This window comes from Mytilus californianus, unplaced genomic scaffold (assembly GCF_021869535.1).
Source record: "Mytilus californianus isolate M0D057914Y unplaced genomic scaffold, xbMytCali1.0.p SCAF_8, whole genome shotgun sequence".
Classification (NCBI taxonomy): domain Eukaryota; kingdom Metazoa; phylum Mollusca; class Bivalvia; order Mytilida; family Mytilidae; genus Mytilus; species Mytilus californianus.
Window position 1 is genome coordinate 65,813,783 of NW_026262734.1, and position 21,096 is coordinate 65,834,878.

At 34.2% G+C, this 21,096-nt stretch overlaps 2 protein-coding genes across 2 annotated transcripts; both read left to right on the forward strand.

Moving 5' to 3' along the window:
• Positions 1-1,476: 1,476 nt before the first annotated feature.
• LOC127710976 (protein unc-93 homolog A-like) lies at positions 1,477-7,974 on the forward strand. Its single transcript, XM_052216921.1, has 3 exons — positions 1,477-2,598; positions 5,941-6,211; positions 7,648-7,974. Exons 1-3 carry the CDS (start codon positions 1,654-1,656, stop codon positions 7,869-7,871), a joined length of 1,440 nt encoding a protein of 479 aa, XP_052072881.1. The 5' UTR covers positions 1,477-1,653; the 3' UTR covers positions 7,872-7,974.
• Positions 7,975-12,023: 4,049 nt separating this feature from the next.
• Positions 12,024-19,830, forward strand: LOC127711117 (protein unc-93 homolog A-like). The gene is made up of 3 exons (XM_052217067.1): positions 12,024-12,579; positions 15,926-16,196; positions 19,168-19,830. The coding sequence occupies exons 1-3, from the start codon at positions 12,088-12,090 to the stop codon at positions 19,380-19,382; spliced, it is 978 nt and encodes a 325-aa protein (XP_052073027.1). The 5' UTR covers positions 12,024-12,087; the 3' UTR covers positions 19,383-19,830.
• Positions 19,831-21,096: the final 1,266 nt, after the last annotated feature.

A 21,096-nucleotide genomic window follows, 5' to 3' on the forward strand; every position in this document is an offset into this window, starting at 1 on the left:
TGTATAACGTGGTATCAGAGACATATAATACGTATTATATGTCTCTGGTGGTATGGTACGGTTTTACCACAGCTTATAACATCCTGTTAATAAAATAATGCGAAAAGCTATAATATTTACTTTTATACTCTTCATTTAGAAATTCTCAGGAAACTAAGGTTCAAACTCTCGCGTTCAAAGTTGACCTTAGCATGATTCAGTTATTCTCTTTATGTCCCTTTTTGTCATAAAGCGCCTCGAGTGTTCATATATATATAATTACATTATATGAATACTTCATTATTTTACGTTAATCTCAACAGCAATCTCGCGTCATTCTGAAATTAACCTTCATTTCAAAATGAAATGTAACATTCATGATGACACGAGCTTCCACGATAAAGTGCACAGGTAAATAAAAGAAAAACTTGATAGAAATCGTGTTTTCGTGATCCTAGCAAAAACATGTAATTATAAGTATTGAATGCTTCTTTTAGTAATTTTATAGGGTTGTAAAAGCGTTGACCGTGCGCACATTTTTAGAATAAAGCGCTTCCGCTTTTACACCCTAATAAATTTACAAAAAGAAGCATTCGATTCTTAGTATTTATTTTGGGGGTCGGGCATTCCTGATGAAGGTTTATAAAGTAAAGCGTTTTTGACGCACCAAATTTATAAAGTGTTACATTTATTTCCATTTTCATTGAAATTCAATCCTTTGGACATAGAACCATATACACTTTTACAACTTTATCAAGTCCTGTAAAATATCCCTTTACATGCTTGTTTGTTTGATGTTTACTAGATGCTGCATTAGTTATTAAGCGTCGAGTATTTTGTTTTCGAATGCAATATATGCTATGTTTACACTTTTTTATTATCACATTCAAATAAGTATTTACACGGCATACATATAGGGTAGATAGTGGTGTACAACGGTCAGATAACTCGCTGATTATAATTATATAGTGATATGAAATATTGTAAATTTAGATAATTATCTAATACAGAACGCGTGAAAGTCATGCACTTCTAATATGGATTACGAGTAGCTAAAACATGTGACCTCAGTAAACACGATGACACTGCTAAAGTTGACCTCTACACATGTGGATATTTATATTTTATCTTGGCGTCTAACCTTATGACATCGTTTTTTTACTTATACCGATGTATGGTAACGTTTGCTAATGTACCGGGAAAATTGACAGAAGTAAGCTCAGCTATAATGTGAATGTTTTCGACAAGGTGTAATTAAAAATTTCAATTGACAATATTTTGCCGTTACCGATATTTTACAATTTTTCGGAGTTTATGATATCGTGATTTCCGGACTGATGAGCAATTCTATCCAGATATAGTGTTGCTAGTTTTCTGACATAGTATTGCCATCTTCTCTAGTATAGTTTTTCGTGATTTGTGCCAATGTGTTTCCAGTTTTTCTGACAAACGTATTCTTTGAGATTTATGTTCCTTTTCTTTCTACATTGTGTTGCCGTAACTTTTTTGACATTATTGCCACGATTTCTCTGGCATTACGGTACCGTCAAGTTTACATGCATGTTTTGTATGTATCGTTTACATCTCGTAAACATTAGTTTAAATCCTGGAATTGTATTCTTGTTGGATTACCGCAAGTTTTTATTAGCTTATACTTAAAATACGAAACAAATCATGGATACCAAAATGCGTCGCATGTCTCCACTGGAAGACGAAACCGGATTGGTTGACATGGATGAGGGTGACGCTAAAGGAAGAAAGAGAAAATTGCAAATGAACTTCGGGGCTCTATGTGTCATCTGGTTATTCACATTTACAGCATATTCTGGTTTACAAAATCTAGAAACCGCGCTGTATCAGGATGTAGGGTTGTATACCTTAGCTGCGTTGACAGGTGGCGGTGTCATCGCATGTCTTTTAGCACCGACAGCTATCAGTTACATCGGATCCAAAGGAGCACTTATTGTATCTTGGATATGTCTTTCATTCTTTGTAGCCGCTAATTTCTTTGGTTTTATAGGAAGTGGCTTTAAATATTTGCTTGTGGTTGCTGGCGGAGTTGAAGGTCTATCTACTGGATTAATGTGGACCGCACAAGGATCTATAACTACGACAATAGCCATGGAGTATCATGAAATAATAGGGGAACCCATGGAGAAGACCCTAAGTACACTTTTTGGAATATTTTGTATGTTCTTTCAAAGTACTCAAGTGTGGGGTAATTTAATATCTTCTCTTGTTTTGCAACAAACCTCCCAAATTACAAAACACGAATCCAATTTCACATTCTGTGGAGCAGATTTCTGTCCATCAGATGTTCTGGCGTTGCGAGGAGGCAAGCACGGGAATGGCACTGGCGGGCCGTCAAGTTTGCCAGAACCTCGACTCATAAACATACTGACTGGGATATACTTAGGTTCTACGGCTGTCGGACTGTTGATAACTATAGCCTTTCTAAAACCAGTGAAATCGTCAATGAGCGACAGTGGAGTGACACTTAAGGTCCGTCTCCTTTCCACTGTCCGTTTACTGTTTACCAATCTGAACATGTTTATGCTGGTACCCTTCAGTTTGTATACTGGCATGGAACAAGTTGTGATGTATGCAGAATTTACAAATGTTAGTAAAGTTTTTTTTAGGGGTTCGGTAGATTGGTGTCATTTAACTAAAAAAAACAAATTAAATATCAAAATAAGAACATGTGATATAATTGCACATGAGACAACTCTCCACCAGAGACCAAATGACATAGAAGTTAACAGCTATAGGTCACCATACGGCCTTCAACAACGAGCAAAAACCCATACCGCATAGTAAGTTGTAAATGGCCCCGAAATGACAAATGTAAAACAATTCAAACGATGATAACGGCAGTTTGCGAACCAAATACAAAAATCAATGTTCTCAGTGGGCTTGATGATTACCAGTAGTTGTTGGTTAGTCTGTAGTTGCTGTACATTAAGTAATGAATAACAGTATATATGTTAAATTTCTTTGCCTGTAACAGTCTGTTATTTATTGAAATTAAAGGGTCTGAATGTTGTTTAATGAATATATTGATTGATTAATTGATTGATTGTTGGTTGCTTAACGTCCAGTGGCAAAATAATAGAGAATAATGGGCTAAAAAATTAAAGGACAAAGACAAATGGGCCAAAAAATATTAATAGCGACAATTTGCCATAACAACTAAAGAATACAAAAATGAAGGACCTCCCCGATCTAAGCCCCCGTATTACCTCACACCTGTGATCACGAATGCACATAGGAGGCATTGCTGACATTATACAAGTAATTCAACTTATACCGTTCATATGGGTCGTTTTGAACTTGTAGCATGATTTGAGCTTTTGCTTGGTGTTAAAGTCCTCACTGTGACTTTAAGATGACGAACAGTCATAAGGGCGCTGTTTAAGTACGTGCCTAGATTTTTGCCATGCATTATTACACTAAAACTCTTTTTCTTAGCAAAATTATACCAACTTCACCTGCACATGGGATATACACTTCCCAACCCGTTCGGTATTCAAGAGGTTTCAGCTGCTACTCAGACTTTATAAAACGTCACCAGTGTCTGAGCAGAGAGTTGGTGAGCCAAGGTTATGCCAAAGAACGTCTCGTCCTTTTTCTAAAAAAGTTCATTGGAAGATACCAAGACCTTGTTGATAAATATTCCGTATCAACTTCATAAATAATACATGATGGTCTTGAAGTATAGATTCTAGGTACTGACGTTGTTTATCATCTTGATTATGTGTTATAGCGGTCTTTTTATTTGTCCTTGTATATTTTTAATCTTTACTGTTTAGTCCATTTTTGGTAATATATTTTGGCGTGGTTCGGTGCATCCCGCTATTGTGTTATTGTGCTATTGTCAATTTTGTATTCTTGTCTTTCATGTTTGCTTATGTACTTTGTCTATCGTGTGTCTTTATGCCAATATGTTTTTCTAGTGATTAAGATTATATTACAATGTTGACTGCTGTACCCCAATTTTTGACATATACCTATTATGTCTGTTTGTTTTGCTCGCACATTGTTGTCAATATAATGGAATTCTATGCGACTGTCATACAAGTGAGAGGTTTAGCTAGCCATAAAACCAGGTTTAATCCACCATCTGTCAGCTGCCCTGGACTGCTTAGGGTTTATGTATTCCAGGTGATTTAAAATAAAAGATATTACTCACAAAAAAAAATCAACCATTTTCTATATAAGGAAATGCCTGTACCAAGTGAGGAATATGACAGTTGTTTTCCATTCGTTTGATGTATTTGAACTTTTGATTTTGCCATTTGATAAGGGACTTTCCGTTTTGAATTTTCCTTGGAGTTCGGTATTTATTTTATTTCACTATACTCTTAATTACAAAATGTCTTATCAGGTAGCGAATTATAACGAATCTAAATTTTACCGGGTTTATAACAGATTGTTTAAGCTAGAAACCATACTAATCTAAAATAGTACATGAATATATGTCGTAGTGCAGCGAGAAAATAGACAAGAAAATCATTTTCCTAAAATAAAATGCCATTACGTTACAGTATAGAGAAAATGTTTTTGTCTTCCAAATTTTTTATCCCAGAATATCTAGGACCCATGTTCCATCGTTCTGCATTGATCATACATAAAATGTAATTGTTTATTTATTTACATGGTGTAATTTATTTTTCTGTTGAATTTTACACAATGATAGTTTTTTTTTTTTAATTTTCGGAACATAAATGTGGTTATTGTCTTAGATGCATATTTTTTTTTTTAGTTGTTATTGGCTTTGGACTAGCTGTCAGTAACTGCGAGTACTCTCAGATCTGTAAATAGTGTATTTTTTAGTGTGGGGATGTATTAATACCCTGCCATGTCCGGTTTGTGTTTTTGTTGGATGATTTTTTCTGCTTTGTATCGATCTGATGAGTTAAGCCCTTTTCAACTGATTTTTATGGTTTGTTCTTATGTTGTTTTGTTACACCACTGCCCCAGGTTAGGGGGAGGGTTTGGTGCAAGCAAACTAGTTTAACCCTGCCACATTCTCTATGTGCCAATCTCAAGTCAGGACCCTGTAATTCAGTGGTTGTCGTTTGTTGCTGTATATCATATTTGTTTTTCGTTCATTGTTCTGTACATAAATCAGGCTGTTAGTTTTCTCGTTTGAATTGTTTGATATTTGTCATTTTGGGGCCTTTTATAGCTGACTATGCGGTATGGGTTTTGCTCCTTGTTGAAGGCCGTACGGTGACTTATAGTTGTTTACGGTGACTCATAGTTGTTAACTTCTATGTCATTTGGTCCCTGGTGGAGAGTTGTCTCATTGGCAATCATACCACATCTTCTTATTCTTATATGGTGGAGGTTTATGATTATGTATGCCTAAAAACGTAAAAATTAATTAATTACTTAATATAGACAATTTCATTGAAAAAGTACGAGATTAAATATTGGTATAAAACTCTTATACAAGATTAAATACCAGATGTTTAATTGTGATTTTCCCTTTTTGCTTATTGAATACATTGAAAGGAACTTACCAGATATAATAGTTACGCTTTTCGCCCAATGTTTTTTATGAACTACTTAAAAAAGTTGTAAATAAACACATCTTTTGTTTGGTTTCAATAGCAAAAACCGGCTTGTTCTTTTGTTGTTGATTTTTGTGATAGATTAGCGGTAAGATATATAAGTTAAATATCCAATACATTGCCAATTTATTTTAGGAACTTTTTCATGTTGGGGTGTACCTGAGAAGGAGGGAAACACTGTTGAACGTATATTTATATATTTATATATGTGTGTAGTTCATGATGTTCAAACTGCCTTTTCTTTTCTTTGTATGTATACTAGACTATTGTTTCATTTTGTTATTGTCTTATTAATGTCTTATATTGTACTATGCTCCTTGTGAGCCCATTTGATGGAAATAAAACATCTTCTTCTTCTTATATGTTTTGTACGTCATTTTTTCAGTCATTCGTTGCCTGTAAGCTCGGTATAGAATGGATTGGTTATACCATGATCTGCTTCGGGGTCTGTGATACGGTTGGCTCATTATTGGTAGGATTCATCGGGAAATTTACTGGACGGCCGCCATTATTCATCATTGCTACTATTTTGAACCTTGGAGTTCTTGGTATTATGAGATTTTGGTCCTTCAAAGAAGAAGTACCTTTTTATCTATTCTTTGTTATACCAGGTGTATGGGGATTAGCAGATGGAATCTGGCAAACGCAAAGTGGAGGTATGTTAAAAGTAATTTCATGTACATGAGGGTCTGGATTGGGTTTACAGAATAGAGAATAATGGGCAAAAAAATGCATAAAAAATAAAGAATAGGGAAAAATAGGCAAAACAAATAAAGAATAAAGAATAATTGGGTACTAAATTATAAAGAATAGAGAATAATGGACAAAATAACCAAAGAGACAAATGGATTAAAAAATTAAAGAATACATAAATGAAGGATCCCCCATCCAGACCCATATACATGTTGTTCCGCGAGCGGATTTGTGTTTAGAAGAGAAAGGGATGGGACGTACAGCAAATGGCGTTTGACACTAAATAAAAAAGAAATTAACAACGTAGTTTTCATGAAAACTAAACAGTTCTCGATGACATAACGCATGTAACATTCCCGCAAACATTCCTTAATCAATCAAATGTATATATACATAAAAAAAAACTAAGAAAACCTAAATGATTTGTATATGATAAAAGTTATAACTAAGTCCTAACTTTGTTTTCTATGTCAAAGGCTGTCAATTCTAAATGGATTCTAAATCTATAATTAATCTAGATTTACAGTTTGGTTTCATTTTTAATATTAAAGTAATTATTGTTCTTAATTACATTTATCTACCAAACTACACTGAAATCCGTAAAGAATGTTTTTTATTTTCAACCAAATAATGATTTTTGGACGTATAACCAAGGATTTTATAGTAGGACTATTAAAATCCTTTGTCTAACTAAAAATTCAAATGTTCCCTTAAAAATCCACAAATCTTAAAACAATATACGCTTATCTACTAGATAGTTACTCATTTGGCTGAAACCAATTGTCAAGAGATCTCTCTAGATACAATTTTAACGACATGAATGAAACATACAAGTAATCAATCTTTTTTTAAATTAAAAACCGATTTTTTTAAATTATATTTTTTTAATTTGATTTTATCTCGACGCGAAGCTCCGAAAACATGAAGGTCAAAACACGTAAACGCGAAAAGGAGAAAACGTTCATTTCGAATAGATTACTTCCAATAACATGAATACGCAAAATCGCAGAATGTGAAAGCGAAAACTCGAAGCTAAAACAATTCTGCTGTTTTGCGGCTTCGCCTTCGGGTTTTCGCTCTAGTATCGAAAACGCAAAATGGCTGCAACCGGCCACCATATAAATGCACAAACTGCTGTCAGTGAAGGAATTTCTTTTTAAATACACAAATAAATGTTTGTTGTATGCCGGACAATATATAACAGTCAATGACACCAACATTCAGTGTTTGCATTAATTCGCACAACCCTATGAGTACATTGCACGTGTATACTATGCATCCAGGAGCTTGGGAAATCGATCATGCATAACAGGAAAAAAAGAAAGTTCCTAAAAGTACATAACATAAAGCTACAAAATGTAATTACGCATTGACTACAATATCAGCTGGTTTTTTTCAGCATTGGTAGGATCTGCCTTTACAGAAGACCAGGAACCAGCGTTTGCCAACCTAAGACTGTTCCAGGCTCTGGGGTTCACTGTGGGATATTTATATAATGTACATCTATGTGAATACATCAAACTGTATATAGCAGCAGGGACTTTAGTTGTGTCCATGGTATTTGTGGCAATAGTAGAAATTAGGATCCGCCTAAAGAACAAACCAGATGAAAGGATAATTTAAATTGCCAAATTTTTCAATTCACGTATTTTTTTTTTCATAATTCACTTTTTTACCAATTAAAAGAAATGTGCAGTATAAAAAACAACCTATCACCAATGACTTTTGTTATGCGTTTGTTATTTATCTTTTTTTTTCCATATTCCCTGTAGAATTAATTTTTATTACTTCCTAAAAAGGAAAAGGACCCTTTTCGACATTAAATTGAGAAAATCAAACAGTACCATCAAATATCAATCTATATATCATATACATGTACATGTAGAACCAGTTGACGTTAATCCCTATAAAAAAACAACATGCAGCGGCAATTATTAGCGGTGTAATATTGCCACTCTTTGTACGCTGGAAGCTGGTTTCGCTCAATCAACTGGAATTTAGGTAAAACAAATATCTCTAATGCATGTGCTTGTATCAGGCTGTCCTTTATTGGATATTCTTTCTTCCGTCTGACCAAAATATTACAATCTATTGATTGACAACATATTTGTTACGTTTGGAGGACGTGTTTTTCAACAAACAATCGGCATTCCCATGGGAACCAACTGTGCTCCTCTTCTTACCGACTTGTTCCTTTATTTATATGATGCTGACTTCATACAGGAACTTCTTAGGAAGAACGAAATGAAGTTAGCAGTATCCTTTAACTTCCATTTCCGCTATATAGATGATGTTCTCTCACTAAATGATTCAATATTTGGTAACTATGTTGGACGCATCTATCCCATCGAATATAAGATAAAGGCTACAACAGATACAGTCAAGTCTGTCTCATATCTTGACTTACATCTAGAAATTGACAATGAGGGTCAGTTGAAAACAAAACTTTACGACAAAAGAGATAATTCCATCTTCCCAATTGTGAACTTTCTATTTCTATGTAGCAACATTCAAGCAGCGCCTGCATGCGGAGTATATTTCTCCCAAGTTGATACGATATTCCAGGGCTTGTATTTCCTATCAAGACTTCCTTGATAGAGGATTGCTGCTCACAAGGAAGCTATTAAACCAAGAGTTCCAAGTGGTGAAGTTGAAATCCCAGTTTTTGTGGGGTACGTTCGTGTTGCTCAGTCTCTAGTTTTCTATGTTGCGTTTTGTGAACTGTTGTTTGTCTGATTGTCTGTTTCTTTTAAAGCCATGGCTTTGTCAGTTTATTTTCGACTTATGAGTTTGAATGTTCCTTTGGTATCATTCGGCTGTTTTTTTCAAAAGAAATGCCCAATAATTAATCAAGCAAATTTTTAAAAAGTAAGAAGATACCGAGAGACCGTTACGAAAACCCCATGTCGAAGAAAGACAGACGACATCATAGTCAAACGAAAAAGTCAAACATTATCCACTAAACACTACAGGGGTACTAAATAATTTTGTATCACGAACCGCTCCAAACACCGGCGTAACTCACATGCTCCGATAAGCACCGGCGTAACTCACATGCTCCGATAAGCACCGGAGGCCCTTGTCATTCTATGCATGACAAAAATCTGATGATAAATCTGCGTCGTTAAATATAAATCATAAAATCGTAAAACATCCAAAAGCCAACGTCAACTTATAATTAAGAAGTCACGGTTTAGCAGTTTCATTGTCATTAATCCACTATAATTTAAAAAAACATGAACAATGTATATACCATCTCCAATGTGAACATCCTATACTCATGAATGGATCCTATAATCAGTCTTGGGGTACACATATAAACTGGATCTAGTGTCTTTATCTTAGGCGTAGGAACATCCTTTCAAGGAGCGTCCGTTTGGATGTTCGGGTTGTATAAATGCGCAGCCACGTCCGGTACGAACGGGTCGTTAAATTGAACCGACTCGTGTATGAGATTGACCACGTTCTCTGTACATTACGAACTCTTGCAACAACTCTTTGAGATGTCTATAGGGGTCTGTTGTAACGTAATGTTTCTGTCCCTATCCAACATATCTTAATTTTTTTATCTGGAAGTTCAAATTGTCTATGCATACGCTATCGACGCACTTTCCAGAACCTATTTTTACATTTATTGCATTTTTTCCAACTGAAAATTCATGATAAGCGAACAACTTCAATCAATCTATTCGTCATTTTAATTTATATTTGACTGAGTTCATAATCTTTTCCGAATTTGTAACAAATTTTCAACAACTTTTCATGATTAAATACCATATTAATTATTTTATTCTAATACACATATATGTAACAGCCACATTGTTCCGTCAGTTACTTTGTTCCGGCGGAACTTTTCAACTAGTTATTTCGTTCCGATGGAACTTTCCAACTAGTTGTTTTATTCCGAGTGCAGTCGAAAAGTTCCGGAAAAAGTAGCTAGTTGAAAAGTACCGGAACAATGTAGCTAGTTGAATAGTTCTGGCGGAACAGAACAACTAGTTACATCGTTCCGAATATACCATATTTCGTCCTTTTTGTAGAAAGTGGGGGAAGAATGAGTATCAGTATATATAAGAGCAAATCATTAATTTACAAGAATACCCAACGCACTGAAAGGGGTTTCTTTGGGGACAAATATGCAAAATTTAAGTTGTATTTCATAGCTCACATAAAACGGAATAAGTTGCATTATCATGCAAATTTAGTATTCATAGTACCCTCAAGAGAGGGAAGAATACCCACTCCTCATGTGGTTCCATGCATCAATTCTCAAAATGGAACTTTGTGACTGGTTGATAAGTTCCGTTGGAACTTTTGGGCTAGTTTGTTAGTTCCGGTTTTGACTTATTTGCCAAAGAGGAACTTTGTGGCTAGTTGATAAGTTCCTGATTTGACTTTTGTAATCAATATCTTGGTTTCCCTTTGAAAGGTTCAAATATAATATGTTGCGCTTTTACTTTGCATCAATTCTCCAAATGGAACTTTCTGCCTGGTTGATAAGTTCCGTTGGAACTTTTGGGCTAGTTTGTTCGTTCCGGTTTTGACTAATTTGGCAAAAAGGAACTTTCTAACTAGTTGATATGTTCCGTTGGAACTTTTCAACTAGTCACTTTGTTCCGGTGGAACTTTTAAACCAGAGGAAGAACAAAGTAACTAGTTAATAAGTTCCTCCGGAACTTTTCGACTAGTTAGTTCTTTCCGCCCGGATCTTTCCAACGTCGGAACAAAAGAGCATTTACATATATACGTGTAATATTCTACACAATGATAGTTCTAACTATTCAGGCGCGGATCCATGGATTTTGCAAATGTTGTTTTTTTTTCGTTGGATAATTTAACAGCTTTTCCTATTCATCATAATTCATGATTAATATATATACAAACAGGTAGAGATTTTCTGTTGATACGGAAACACTTAGATCTTGGGGATTAAAAAGGTTGTCGGCCATTCTGCTAGTATTCGTTGGAATTTCACCTTGACCATCATGATAACATTTGAATTGATATTTACTTAATTAGCATGGTTGACCATTATAAAACATTGATACATGGACATTCTCATTTTGAAATTGAATTTGTATTTGTATTGCGTACATTTTGATATGGATATTCTTTAAAAAAAAAAGAAAAGTAAAACAATTATAGAAAGAATTATAATTTGCTTTTACTTTTGTAAAAAGGAGTTATAAGACTTGAATAACAACGAAGAAGACATGTCCAGTATATGTGTACATAATAATTATCCGGTAACGATAACAAGATTTCAGTAATCTTTAAGGTGTTCTGAAGCTGGCGGCGGTCAGTAGTTTACACCAGTACATCAAAGGTAACATTTAATTTAATGTTGATTAACAAAACTATTGATAACAGAAAGTGCAATTCGAAAAAGTACATTTAGTTAAAGTACTTTTATATACCGTGACTCTTACGACCATCAAAGTTAATAATGGATGTTATCATCGAAAAACAAAATTTAAACAAAGAAAACTTACGGAAGGAAAAAAGGAAGCTCTTATTCAATTTTGTGACAATATGCTTTATATGGCTGTTTGTTTTTACCGCATATTCAGGACTGCAAAACTTAGAGGCGGCAGTAAATGCTGAGACTGGGCTTTATTCGTTGGCGGCAGTGACTTCCGGTGGAGTCATTTCCTGTCTAGTAGCTCCGACAGTCATAAGTTATATTGGATCTAAAGGAGCGCTTATTGTTGCATGTATTTGTCAGTGTATTTTCGTAGCAGCAAACTACTATCCAAAACCGTATATTTTGATAACAGGTGGCGCCATTGTTGGTTTATCTTCAGGACTATTATGGACGGCGCAATCATGCTATGTGACGATGATCGCATTAGACTATCACAAAATAACTGGAGAATCGTTAGAAGCTATACTTAGTCGATTGTTTGGAATATTTTTCATGGCTTTTCAAAGCACACAAGTTTGGGGCAATCTAATATCGTCAGCAGTGTTCCAGCTAGGCGGCGCATCGACGGAACAGGCTAACAACACTTTTTGTGGTGCTCAATATTGCCCCTCAGATCAGACGATCAGTAACGGAAATGAGACTTCAGAAGCAGCCATTAGACCGGATCGCCATTTAGAAATTACTCTAATTAGCATATATTTAGGGATTACATTTATTGGTTTACTTCTGACAGTTTTTGTTCTTAAACCAATCAAATCTTCCATGAGTGACAAATATTTTACTTTAAAGGAACGATTAGCTGCTAATTTGAAATTACTTTTTACCGATCTAAATATGGCCATGATAATTCCGTTCGCACTTTATACCGGCATGGAGCAGGTTATGATGTTTGCTCAGTTTACAACAGTAAGTATATACTGAAGAAAAAAGTAGCGGAAATAAATTTTCACATATTTATTTGACGAGTGAAATTTGAATTTTATGGCTTATTTTCTTTGTTACCATGATTCATTTATCGTTATGTTTAGAAGTATTATGGTTTATTTGTATGTCCCCGCCGTTAAGTGTTACCCTTATCAGTCCGTACGTACGTACCAAAAATAGTTTCCATTCTCTAACTTTAGTTTGCCTCAACAAATGGAAGTTTTTAACGACCTTGACTGGCTATACAGCCCTTGCACGGTCGGCACCTAAACCAAATGTTATGAAACTTATATCCAATGATTATTCCCATAAAACACAGATCAAGATTTAAGTGGCGTCACTTTTACAGTTCTCTAGTTATGTCCCTTTATAACGTTATATGCAATCGGGGGCATCACCTGTGTGCCATGGACACATTCTCCATTTATTTAGATATATAATTAAAAGTATGTGTCGCTAAACGTTTTGTACTCAGTATTACCTGATGTACATTAGGCTTAGAATTATGATATAATGTCGTTAAATTGATTGACTGAGATTTCTTAATGTTCGGTAGCAAATGTGTCTCTCATTTTAGGACGATCTATGACAGTTTAAACAATAAATCTTCGAGGTAGGATCTGCAAAGTGGTTGAGCGAATATAAAGCGTTAAATTTGGAAATTCACTGGAAAAGGTTTTTTTAATAGGATAGAAATGTAACCTGTCATAAAGTTACTTCCGAACCGCTGAAAGAGTTTTAATAAACAAAGAGTTTGCTTAACAGAGTACAAGTCTCTTTCAACATCGATCATCGATAATAGCGGTCCGATTCCGAACGGAGGCAGCTGCGTACATTTACATGTATATATAATACATATCCCATACTGGTCATAGAGCCAAACAGACACTTTCTTGGTCCGGTCATTACTGCCAAACGAGAGAAGCCGAGTTATATTGCAAAGCCCCTAAAAATAGAGAGATGTGGTCTGTTCGCCAATTATACAACTTTCTATCAAAGACCAAATGACGTAAAAGTTAGCAACTATGATTTCGTTACCACAATTACTTAAAACCTTTACTAAATTCTTCCATAGATACAAAGATTTGGTTTCCAAGTTTGGCTGTACCTGTAGAAAACTTATTTCAAACGGAATAGCACATCATACATTTTACGGTGATGTTGTTCAACACTGTAATTAAATCTTTGAATATTGTTTTTATTGGTATAAATATTGATTTAGTGATCAGTAAATTAAAACCATACTAAATATTACACATATGTACTTTCACGTTACTACAATCTGTCGATACCTATATTTTCGCATTGCACAAGGTCATGTTTTTCTCTGACTGTTAATGACGGCTTTAAACTAAATCCATTGGATGTTGGATTGTACTGATTGATATTTTAGTCTTAGATACATGATTTTTTATTAGTTGTTATTGGCTTTGAACTAGCTGTCAGTAACTGCGAGTACTCACAGATCTAAGTGTCTATTTTGTTGTTATGGATGAGGGGTGGATATATACCCTGCCACGTCCTGTCTGTGTTTTTCTTTGTATCGATCTGATGAGTTAAGCCTTTTTCAACTAATTTTTATAGTTTGTTCGTATGTTTTACTGTTCATGTCTGTCATATTTGTTTTTCGTAAATTGTTTTCTTATGAATTAGGCCGTTAGTCACAGTTTCTCAATTGAATTGTTTCGTATTTTTCATGTCGGGGCCTTTTATAGCTGACTATACGGTATGGGTTTTTCTCATTGTTGAAGGCCGTACGGTTGCCTATAATTGTTTACATCCTCTTCATTTGAACTTTGGTGGATAGTTGTCTCATTGGCAATCATACCACATCTCCTTATTTTATATGGGTCACCGTACGGCCTTAAACAATGGGGGGAATACATATTACATATCAAGCTATAAAAGACCCGACATGACAACTGTAAAATTAGGTATAGTTTTCTTCTGACTAAATACTTGTTATATTGCACAATTGACGACAATTGTAATCGACAGAAATTGGCCAGTCAAATGCTATGTGCATAGTACAAAGAGTTATCCTAATGTTGCACATACATGCATTTTGTTTATTTTTCAAGTCTTGAATTAGTTATTACTATTAAGTCGGATGAGAAATTCGATCTTTCGACGACAAAAGAGAATACACTTGATGGAGACAAAATGCTTTCCTTGCAACATATCACATATACGGACTCTTCGAAGAGTTTTTGCAAGGTTTCTTCAACTTGGAGATATCGCGACCCTCTCCAAACAAAGGGCATCTGAATTAACGTTCTCTTACCAACCATGTATAATTCCGTAATACGTCACCAAAATGGACACTTTCTCCTATGTATGGATATTAAAGCATGAAGGGGCAACTCAGTTTTATATTTCTGTATACTTGGGACGCCCTTCAAATTAGATCTTTATGGCAAAGAATAAAAGTATTTTTTACATTTTGAGTGTGATTGTGAAAATATGAAAACAATTGTATTAGAATAATTTTGAAACAATTGCTGGAATCCTTTGATTGATTAAGTAGATGACGTATTGCATTGTAAATTCTGAACCTGAGTGTGATGTTGCAAATATGGGGTATTTCATCCCGATCTACGAACTTTGCAGAATCCTCCGAAGTAATATTGTTTAATTTATTTTCTTCTCTTCCTGAAAAGCTTTAAAATTATTTATACTGGACATGAAGCAAACAACGGGAAAGCATTTAATAAAATACAAAATATTGCAACAGTTCTGTTGTTACCGTTTTTATTTTTTTTTACCTACATGTAACAATTAACAACATAAATCAAATCTTTCTTATTGGTTAATATGTCTATTCTTCTTTAGGTTATGTGACAGATTTTTGAAGGATTGTAAATTCATTGAACTATTTTCCATTCTTAAATATGATTAAATAAACATTTTGAAATATATGCAAATTAGAAAAGAATCCCACTGAAAATCATAAAAATGTGTACTACTATTCAAAATCACCTTTAAATTCTCAGACCTCCAAAACCAGTCTATATATGGTTGATAATGCTGTTGTGGCCAAATGAAGGACGACGAGGTACAATACGACCCATACCGAAATTGCAAAGATGGTAAAAATCCTCAATCCTTTCAAAAGTATAACCGTTCCCTCGTAACAGACATGATACTAGGAGAGAATATATGTTAGCCCAGCTCAGTGATAATATATGTAATCTCTTCACTTGCATTTGTATATTAAAAACGTTTGATAACAGAATAATAGCCATCTTACCTCAATATCTACCAGTACTGTTTTTAATAAATATGTTAATATTTAAGGTGTTTTATATAGATCTGATATTTTTTTCAGTCATTCGTTGCCTGTAAACTTGGTATAGAATGGATTGGTTATACAATGATTTGCTTTGGCGTTTGTGATACCGTTGGATCTCTACTAGTTGGAATAATAGCTAAATATACCGGAAGACTAGTATTGTTCTTTATCAGCGCTTCCCTTAATTTAGGTGTCCTGGTTTTTCTACGGGTATGGTCGTTAAGTGGCCAGGTTCCATTTGAACTTTTCTTTGTTATACCAGCCGTGTGGGGGCTAGCAGATGCAGTATGGCAAGCTCAGAGCGATGGTATGTTTACGAAAAAATAGTTATTTATGTTGTTTACTTGAATGTTTTGATTGTCCGGATAATGTCCATTGTCCGTCAACAATTGATAGTTTACTGCAAGATGACAAATTGCATTACATTAATTTATTGCTGAAACATACAAAAAAGTTAAAATATAGTGGTAGACATTGTAGCTATTAACATGCAGTACTAGTACAATCGCATGTTATACAGTATGAAGTGTTAGAATGGTCGTGGTAGGCAAAATCTGACATTAAAAAAATATTGTCCCTCTAATATAATGCATCCTAAGTTTTAATTATCGTAAAAAATGAAAGGCTTTTGCAAAAAAAAACCTTTAGAGTTTCTTAAAAAAAGGTTTTAAAGGATTGCACTGTATATGACGTTGTTGTACACTCACAAGTAATCCGCCGATATTAGATTAAAAACACTTTTTCAATGTCAGCGGACTAATTTATTTGGGCCTCGTTTTCAGTAACTGCGGGAAGTTTTTGATATCACGTGTGCATGTATTTTTTTTACCGGTATTACAAGGTGGCGTGCTTTTATGACCTTATGACCTTATTTGAAGTGTACTTTCTTCTATGTATCCTTTTATTTCATTGATGGAGATTAAAAATCTCAAAAATTAGTTTACCTCGCCACATAGTCACGTTCCTGTTCGAAGTCATGGAATTTGTCAGTGATTATTCATATCTTAGCGTCTTTTGTCTTTTAAGGAATTCAGAAATGATGGCAGATCTTTAGTAGCTACTCTTGAATTTATTCACAAATTTCTAGACGCGACGTAGAATAAATCATCAAAGATATCAGGTTTTTGTTTTTTTTACGCCAGATGCGTGTTTCGTCTACATACCACTCATCAGTGACGCTCGAACAAAAAAAATTAAAACATACGACTCATCAGTGACGCTCGTACCAACAAAATTAAAACATACGACTCATCAGTGACGCTCGAACCAAATAAATTCAAACATACGACTCATCAGTGACGCTCGAACCAACAAATTTAAAACATACGACTCATCAGTAACGCTCGAACCAATAAAATTAAAAGGCCAATAAAAAAATAAAGAACGAAATTGGAGAGCATTAGGGGCCAAACATTCCGAAAGGTAGAACTTGACAAATTTGTGATCGCACATGTTGATCTCTAGATTTGATTTCGCCTGTCGTTGGATTGTTGTTTCATTATCTTACATTGTAAATTCGACATCCCCCTTTATTTATACTTTTGATAGTTTGCTAAAAAAGAATATAAATAAACAAATGACAGTCACATATAACGTCTCTATTTTTATCATTCTTCAACGAGAATTTTAGAATACATTATTATGACTGAAATAATCAAGCTTGATTTATAAGTTTTCTGCTACATGTTTCTTGTTACGGAAAACCATAAGCGGTGGAATATAGTTTGTACTTGGTTTGAGTGGTAAGAAATGTTTTGTGTTCAACTAAAACCTTTCGAAAGGCAAGTAAAAATTGTTCATTAATTCCTCAAAATTTAAGATATTCACAAAAATTTTAAAATATTGCCTTTGGATTTTATTCTTAGCAACATTACCATCACTGATAAAACTCCGACACTAAGACCCCGTTCACACTAGGACATTTAGATCGATTTAAACTAGATCGGTTCACTTTAGATCGATTTAAGGGCCAATGTGAACGCGTTGAATCGATCTTCAATCGATCTAAACTAAAACACCAAAAGAGGTAGTTTAGTTTGAATCGATCTAAAGTGAACCGATCTTACTTTAAATGTGAACGCAGAGATCGGTTTAAACTAGTACGATTGAATCGAAAATAATGTATGCGCATGTATAGCGGCACAACTATATCAATGGTTAATTGTTTAACTCATATTTCTCTGTTAACAGACCTTTGTATACATGCACGTAAAAACAAATTGAAAACATGTTGTCTTCGCCGTAGCATAAATTTGCGAAATCTGTGTCTTCTTTTTTTAGTTGATTTTTTCTTTTCAGGAACCGCAGTATTTCGTCGTGTTGTAACTTCGTTGCTACAGTTTTTTGTTTCAAAATCAAAATTTGAACTTGTGATTCAAGAGAAACAATAACTTCATCCATTTTTTTTTCAAGTGTGTGTATCAGTGTATCAACACATCAATTTGTTAAATTAGTTCTATTTATACACAATGTTTACAGTTTTACGGGTAATAAGGTCAGATCAATTGCATTTTTAATTGTAATGTGAACGCACTGGTTCAGATTAGACCGATAGAGATCGTTATGATTAAAGATAATGTGAACGCTAACTGGTTTTATTTAGATCGATTAAAGAAAAATGCTAGTGTGATCGGGGTCTTACAGTCGCATTTCAAATGCGCTGTGATCCGAATGAAAAAAGTTCCAAAGTGTCAAAGTTAAATGAAGCATTGAATTTGTTTTTATTAAACCAAGGATTTGTATAATGCAAATTTTATTCAAAACATGGACTAATCATATATCTATCAGAAAATATACCTTCTATCACTCATCTCCGTTTTTTGAGAGAGGAGTATGAAATCGAAATTGAAGTTTGGACGGACCGCCCCGTAGGCGGGATAAGTTGAGGTCATTTAGGTAAAAATGCAAATTCATTCTAGGAACCGTGTGTTCGTACTGCAATGTAAAAGTTTATAATTTGTACCAGAACTACTTTAAAGTTCTTATATCATGCATAACATTTGATAAATATTGACTGTAATACTTACAACTATAACGTTTATTTTGATGTTTAGGCGATGGAAATATCCGCCATTAATACACGCACGCTAAGGATCATCGAAATGCACGATGGGTAATCACACAAAATTTCGCGCCGCACAACACATTATAATACAGTCTATGCAAAAGTCTACGAGATTCCAATCCTTTTAACTATACAAATCCATGATTAAACAACTGCCAGATATTCTAAATTGTTGTTTTATTTAAATTCAATGTACTGTTTGTTTATTTTTCAGCTTTGTTAGGATCAGTATTTCACCAGAATCCAGAAATAGCATTTTCTAATTATCTGATGTTCCAAGCTATGGGACTAGCAATAGCGTACATGTATAACATATACCTCTGTGAAGAAATGAAATTATACATTCTTGGAGTAACTGTCATTATTTCCTTGATATTTCTATGTATTATTGAATTCAGAGTTCGAAGGAGGAAACGAGAGGAGAAATGATAAGTGTATGAATCTGTAGTGTAATGGCATCCATTTTGTTGACGCGCTTTGTTGTTGTGACAATGAAAATAAGAAATACATGTAGAAAATAAATAATAAAAAAAAAGAAATAATATTTTTAGTACCGGGTCGCATCAGACAAGGTCTTATACTATATAGTCACACACATTTGTAAATATAAGCTTGTTTCGTGTGAAGTAAAGGCTTTCTTAACGTCTAACGTTATATTGGGGTGCATCTATTATGTGAGCGTATCCGTAAGTGAGACCGGAAAAAAAATTATGATAGTAGGTCATGAAAATGACAGTGAAGTGTTCAATCAAGTTAATAGTGAAGTATTGAATTGATATTTTAATGACGCAACAAAAGTGATTTAAATTAATTGACTGTTGTTCTGTCTTTATTATTCAATTGTTTTTGCATCAGATAAAAATATTATTTTAACTTTCGCATAACTTGTTATTGTATTTTAGATCAGATCCTGAGTTAGATACAGTTATCACTCATGCGTATCGTTATACAGGATAATGATATTACATAGAGAATAATACATGGCAAAATCCGTATCATATGCCGTATCATCCCGAGATACCAATATCAGCCCGAGGGCCTTTAGGGTTAAACGGCATGTGATACGGATTTTGCCATGTTTTATACGCTTTTTATCATATATTTAAACAGGAGAGTATATATGAACTGCTTTCTGATCCCTATAAATATTTCTTGAGAAGCTTGCATAAATTAAAACATGGACTTTATGTAAATTTACTACTGTCATAAATGAGAAATTCTTATATGACGTGCTTCTTTCGCTTTGTAAACAACACGGTGATAAAATTCTCGATATATCTATACTTAGCGCAGACTCAGAGATATACATAATAATGGATGTTACAATATACCTCCCTCGTAAATCCACATGTATTGGAACCTATTTGCAAACGTTATGCCGATTTTATTGTTTTAAAAACTGCAATTGAAAAAAGACTACAGAACTTTTATTCTTATTCGGATGCATAACAAAAAGAATTAATACACAAGAGCTCGGAGAAATCTACAAAATCAAAATAAAATAAAATTCCGCGAAAGTCCATTAATGCTTTTGGCGCATTTAAGTCATTTCAAAACATGACGTCATACAAATGAAAACGCTAAAGCTGAAGGTTTTTCCGTTACGTGAACCATCGAAATTCGTATAATATTACATTAAAATGAAATTTTGAAGTAGGTGTTGTTTTATTTTCTATTTTATTGCATTATTGTGATAAAAGGTGCGCATCAAAGTTGAGCGATACGGATTAAACAGCAGGCTATTTTTCAAATATTCAAAACTACTGTATTTACTACTAAATATATGATAAATATCTATACTACTAAAGGAAGAGACCGATTTCATTGAGCCGCAACTCCTCTGAAATGCAAAGTCGGAAAAACTTAAATACACAAATTTAGGAGTCCTTAGGGCAATGAACAGGAACTAACTCCGTCCGCTAACATCTGAGAAAACAAAAATGACGGCTTCATGTACTTGTTTGTATCATAATGTTCTGACAACAAATGGTATATAGTTCACTGGGTAATATCACCACCGGATATAGGTACCCCCGAAGCAAAAAAAACAATGATAGCAAAAAGTACCTATTAAAATCCCCGCACAGTAAACAACTATTCGCCGTACAATTTATCCGCTTTATTTCCAGAATTTCTCTGTGTA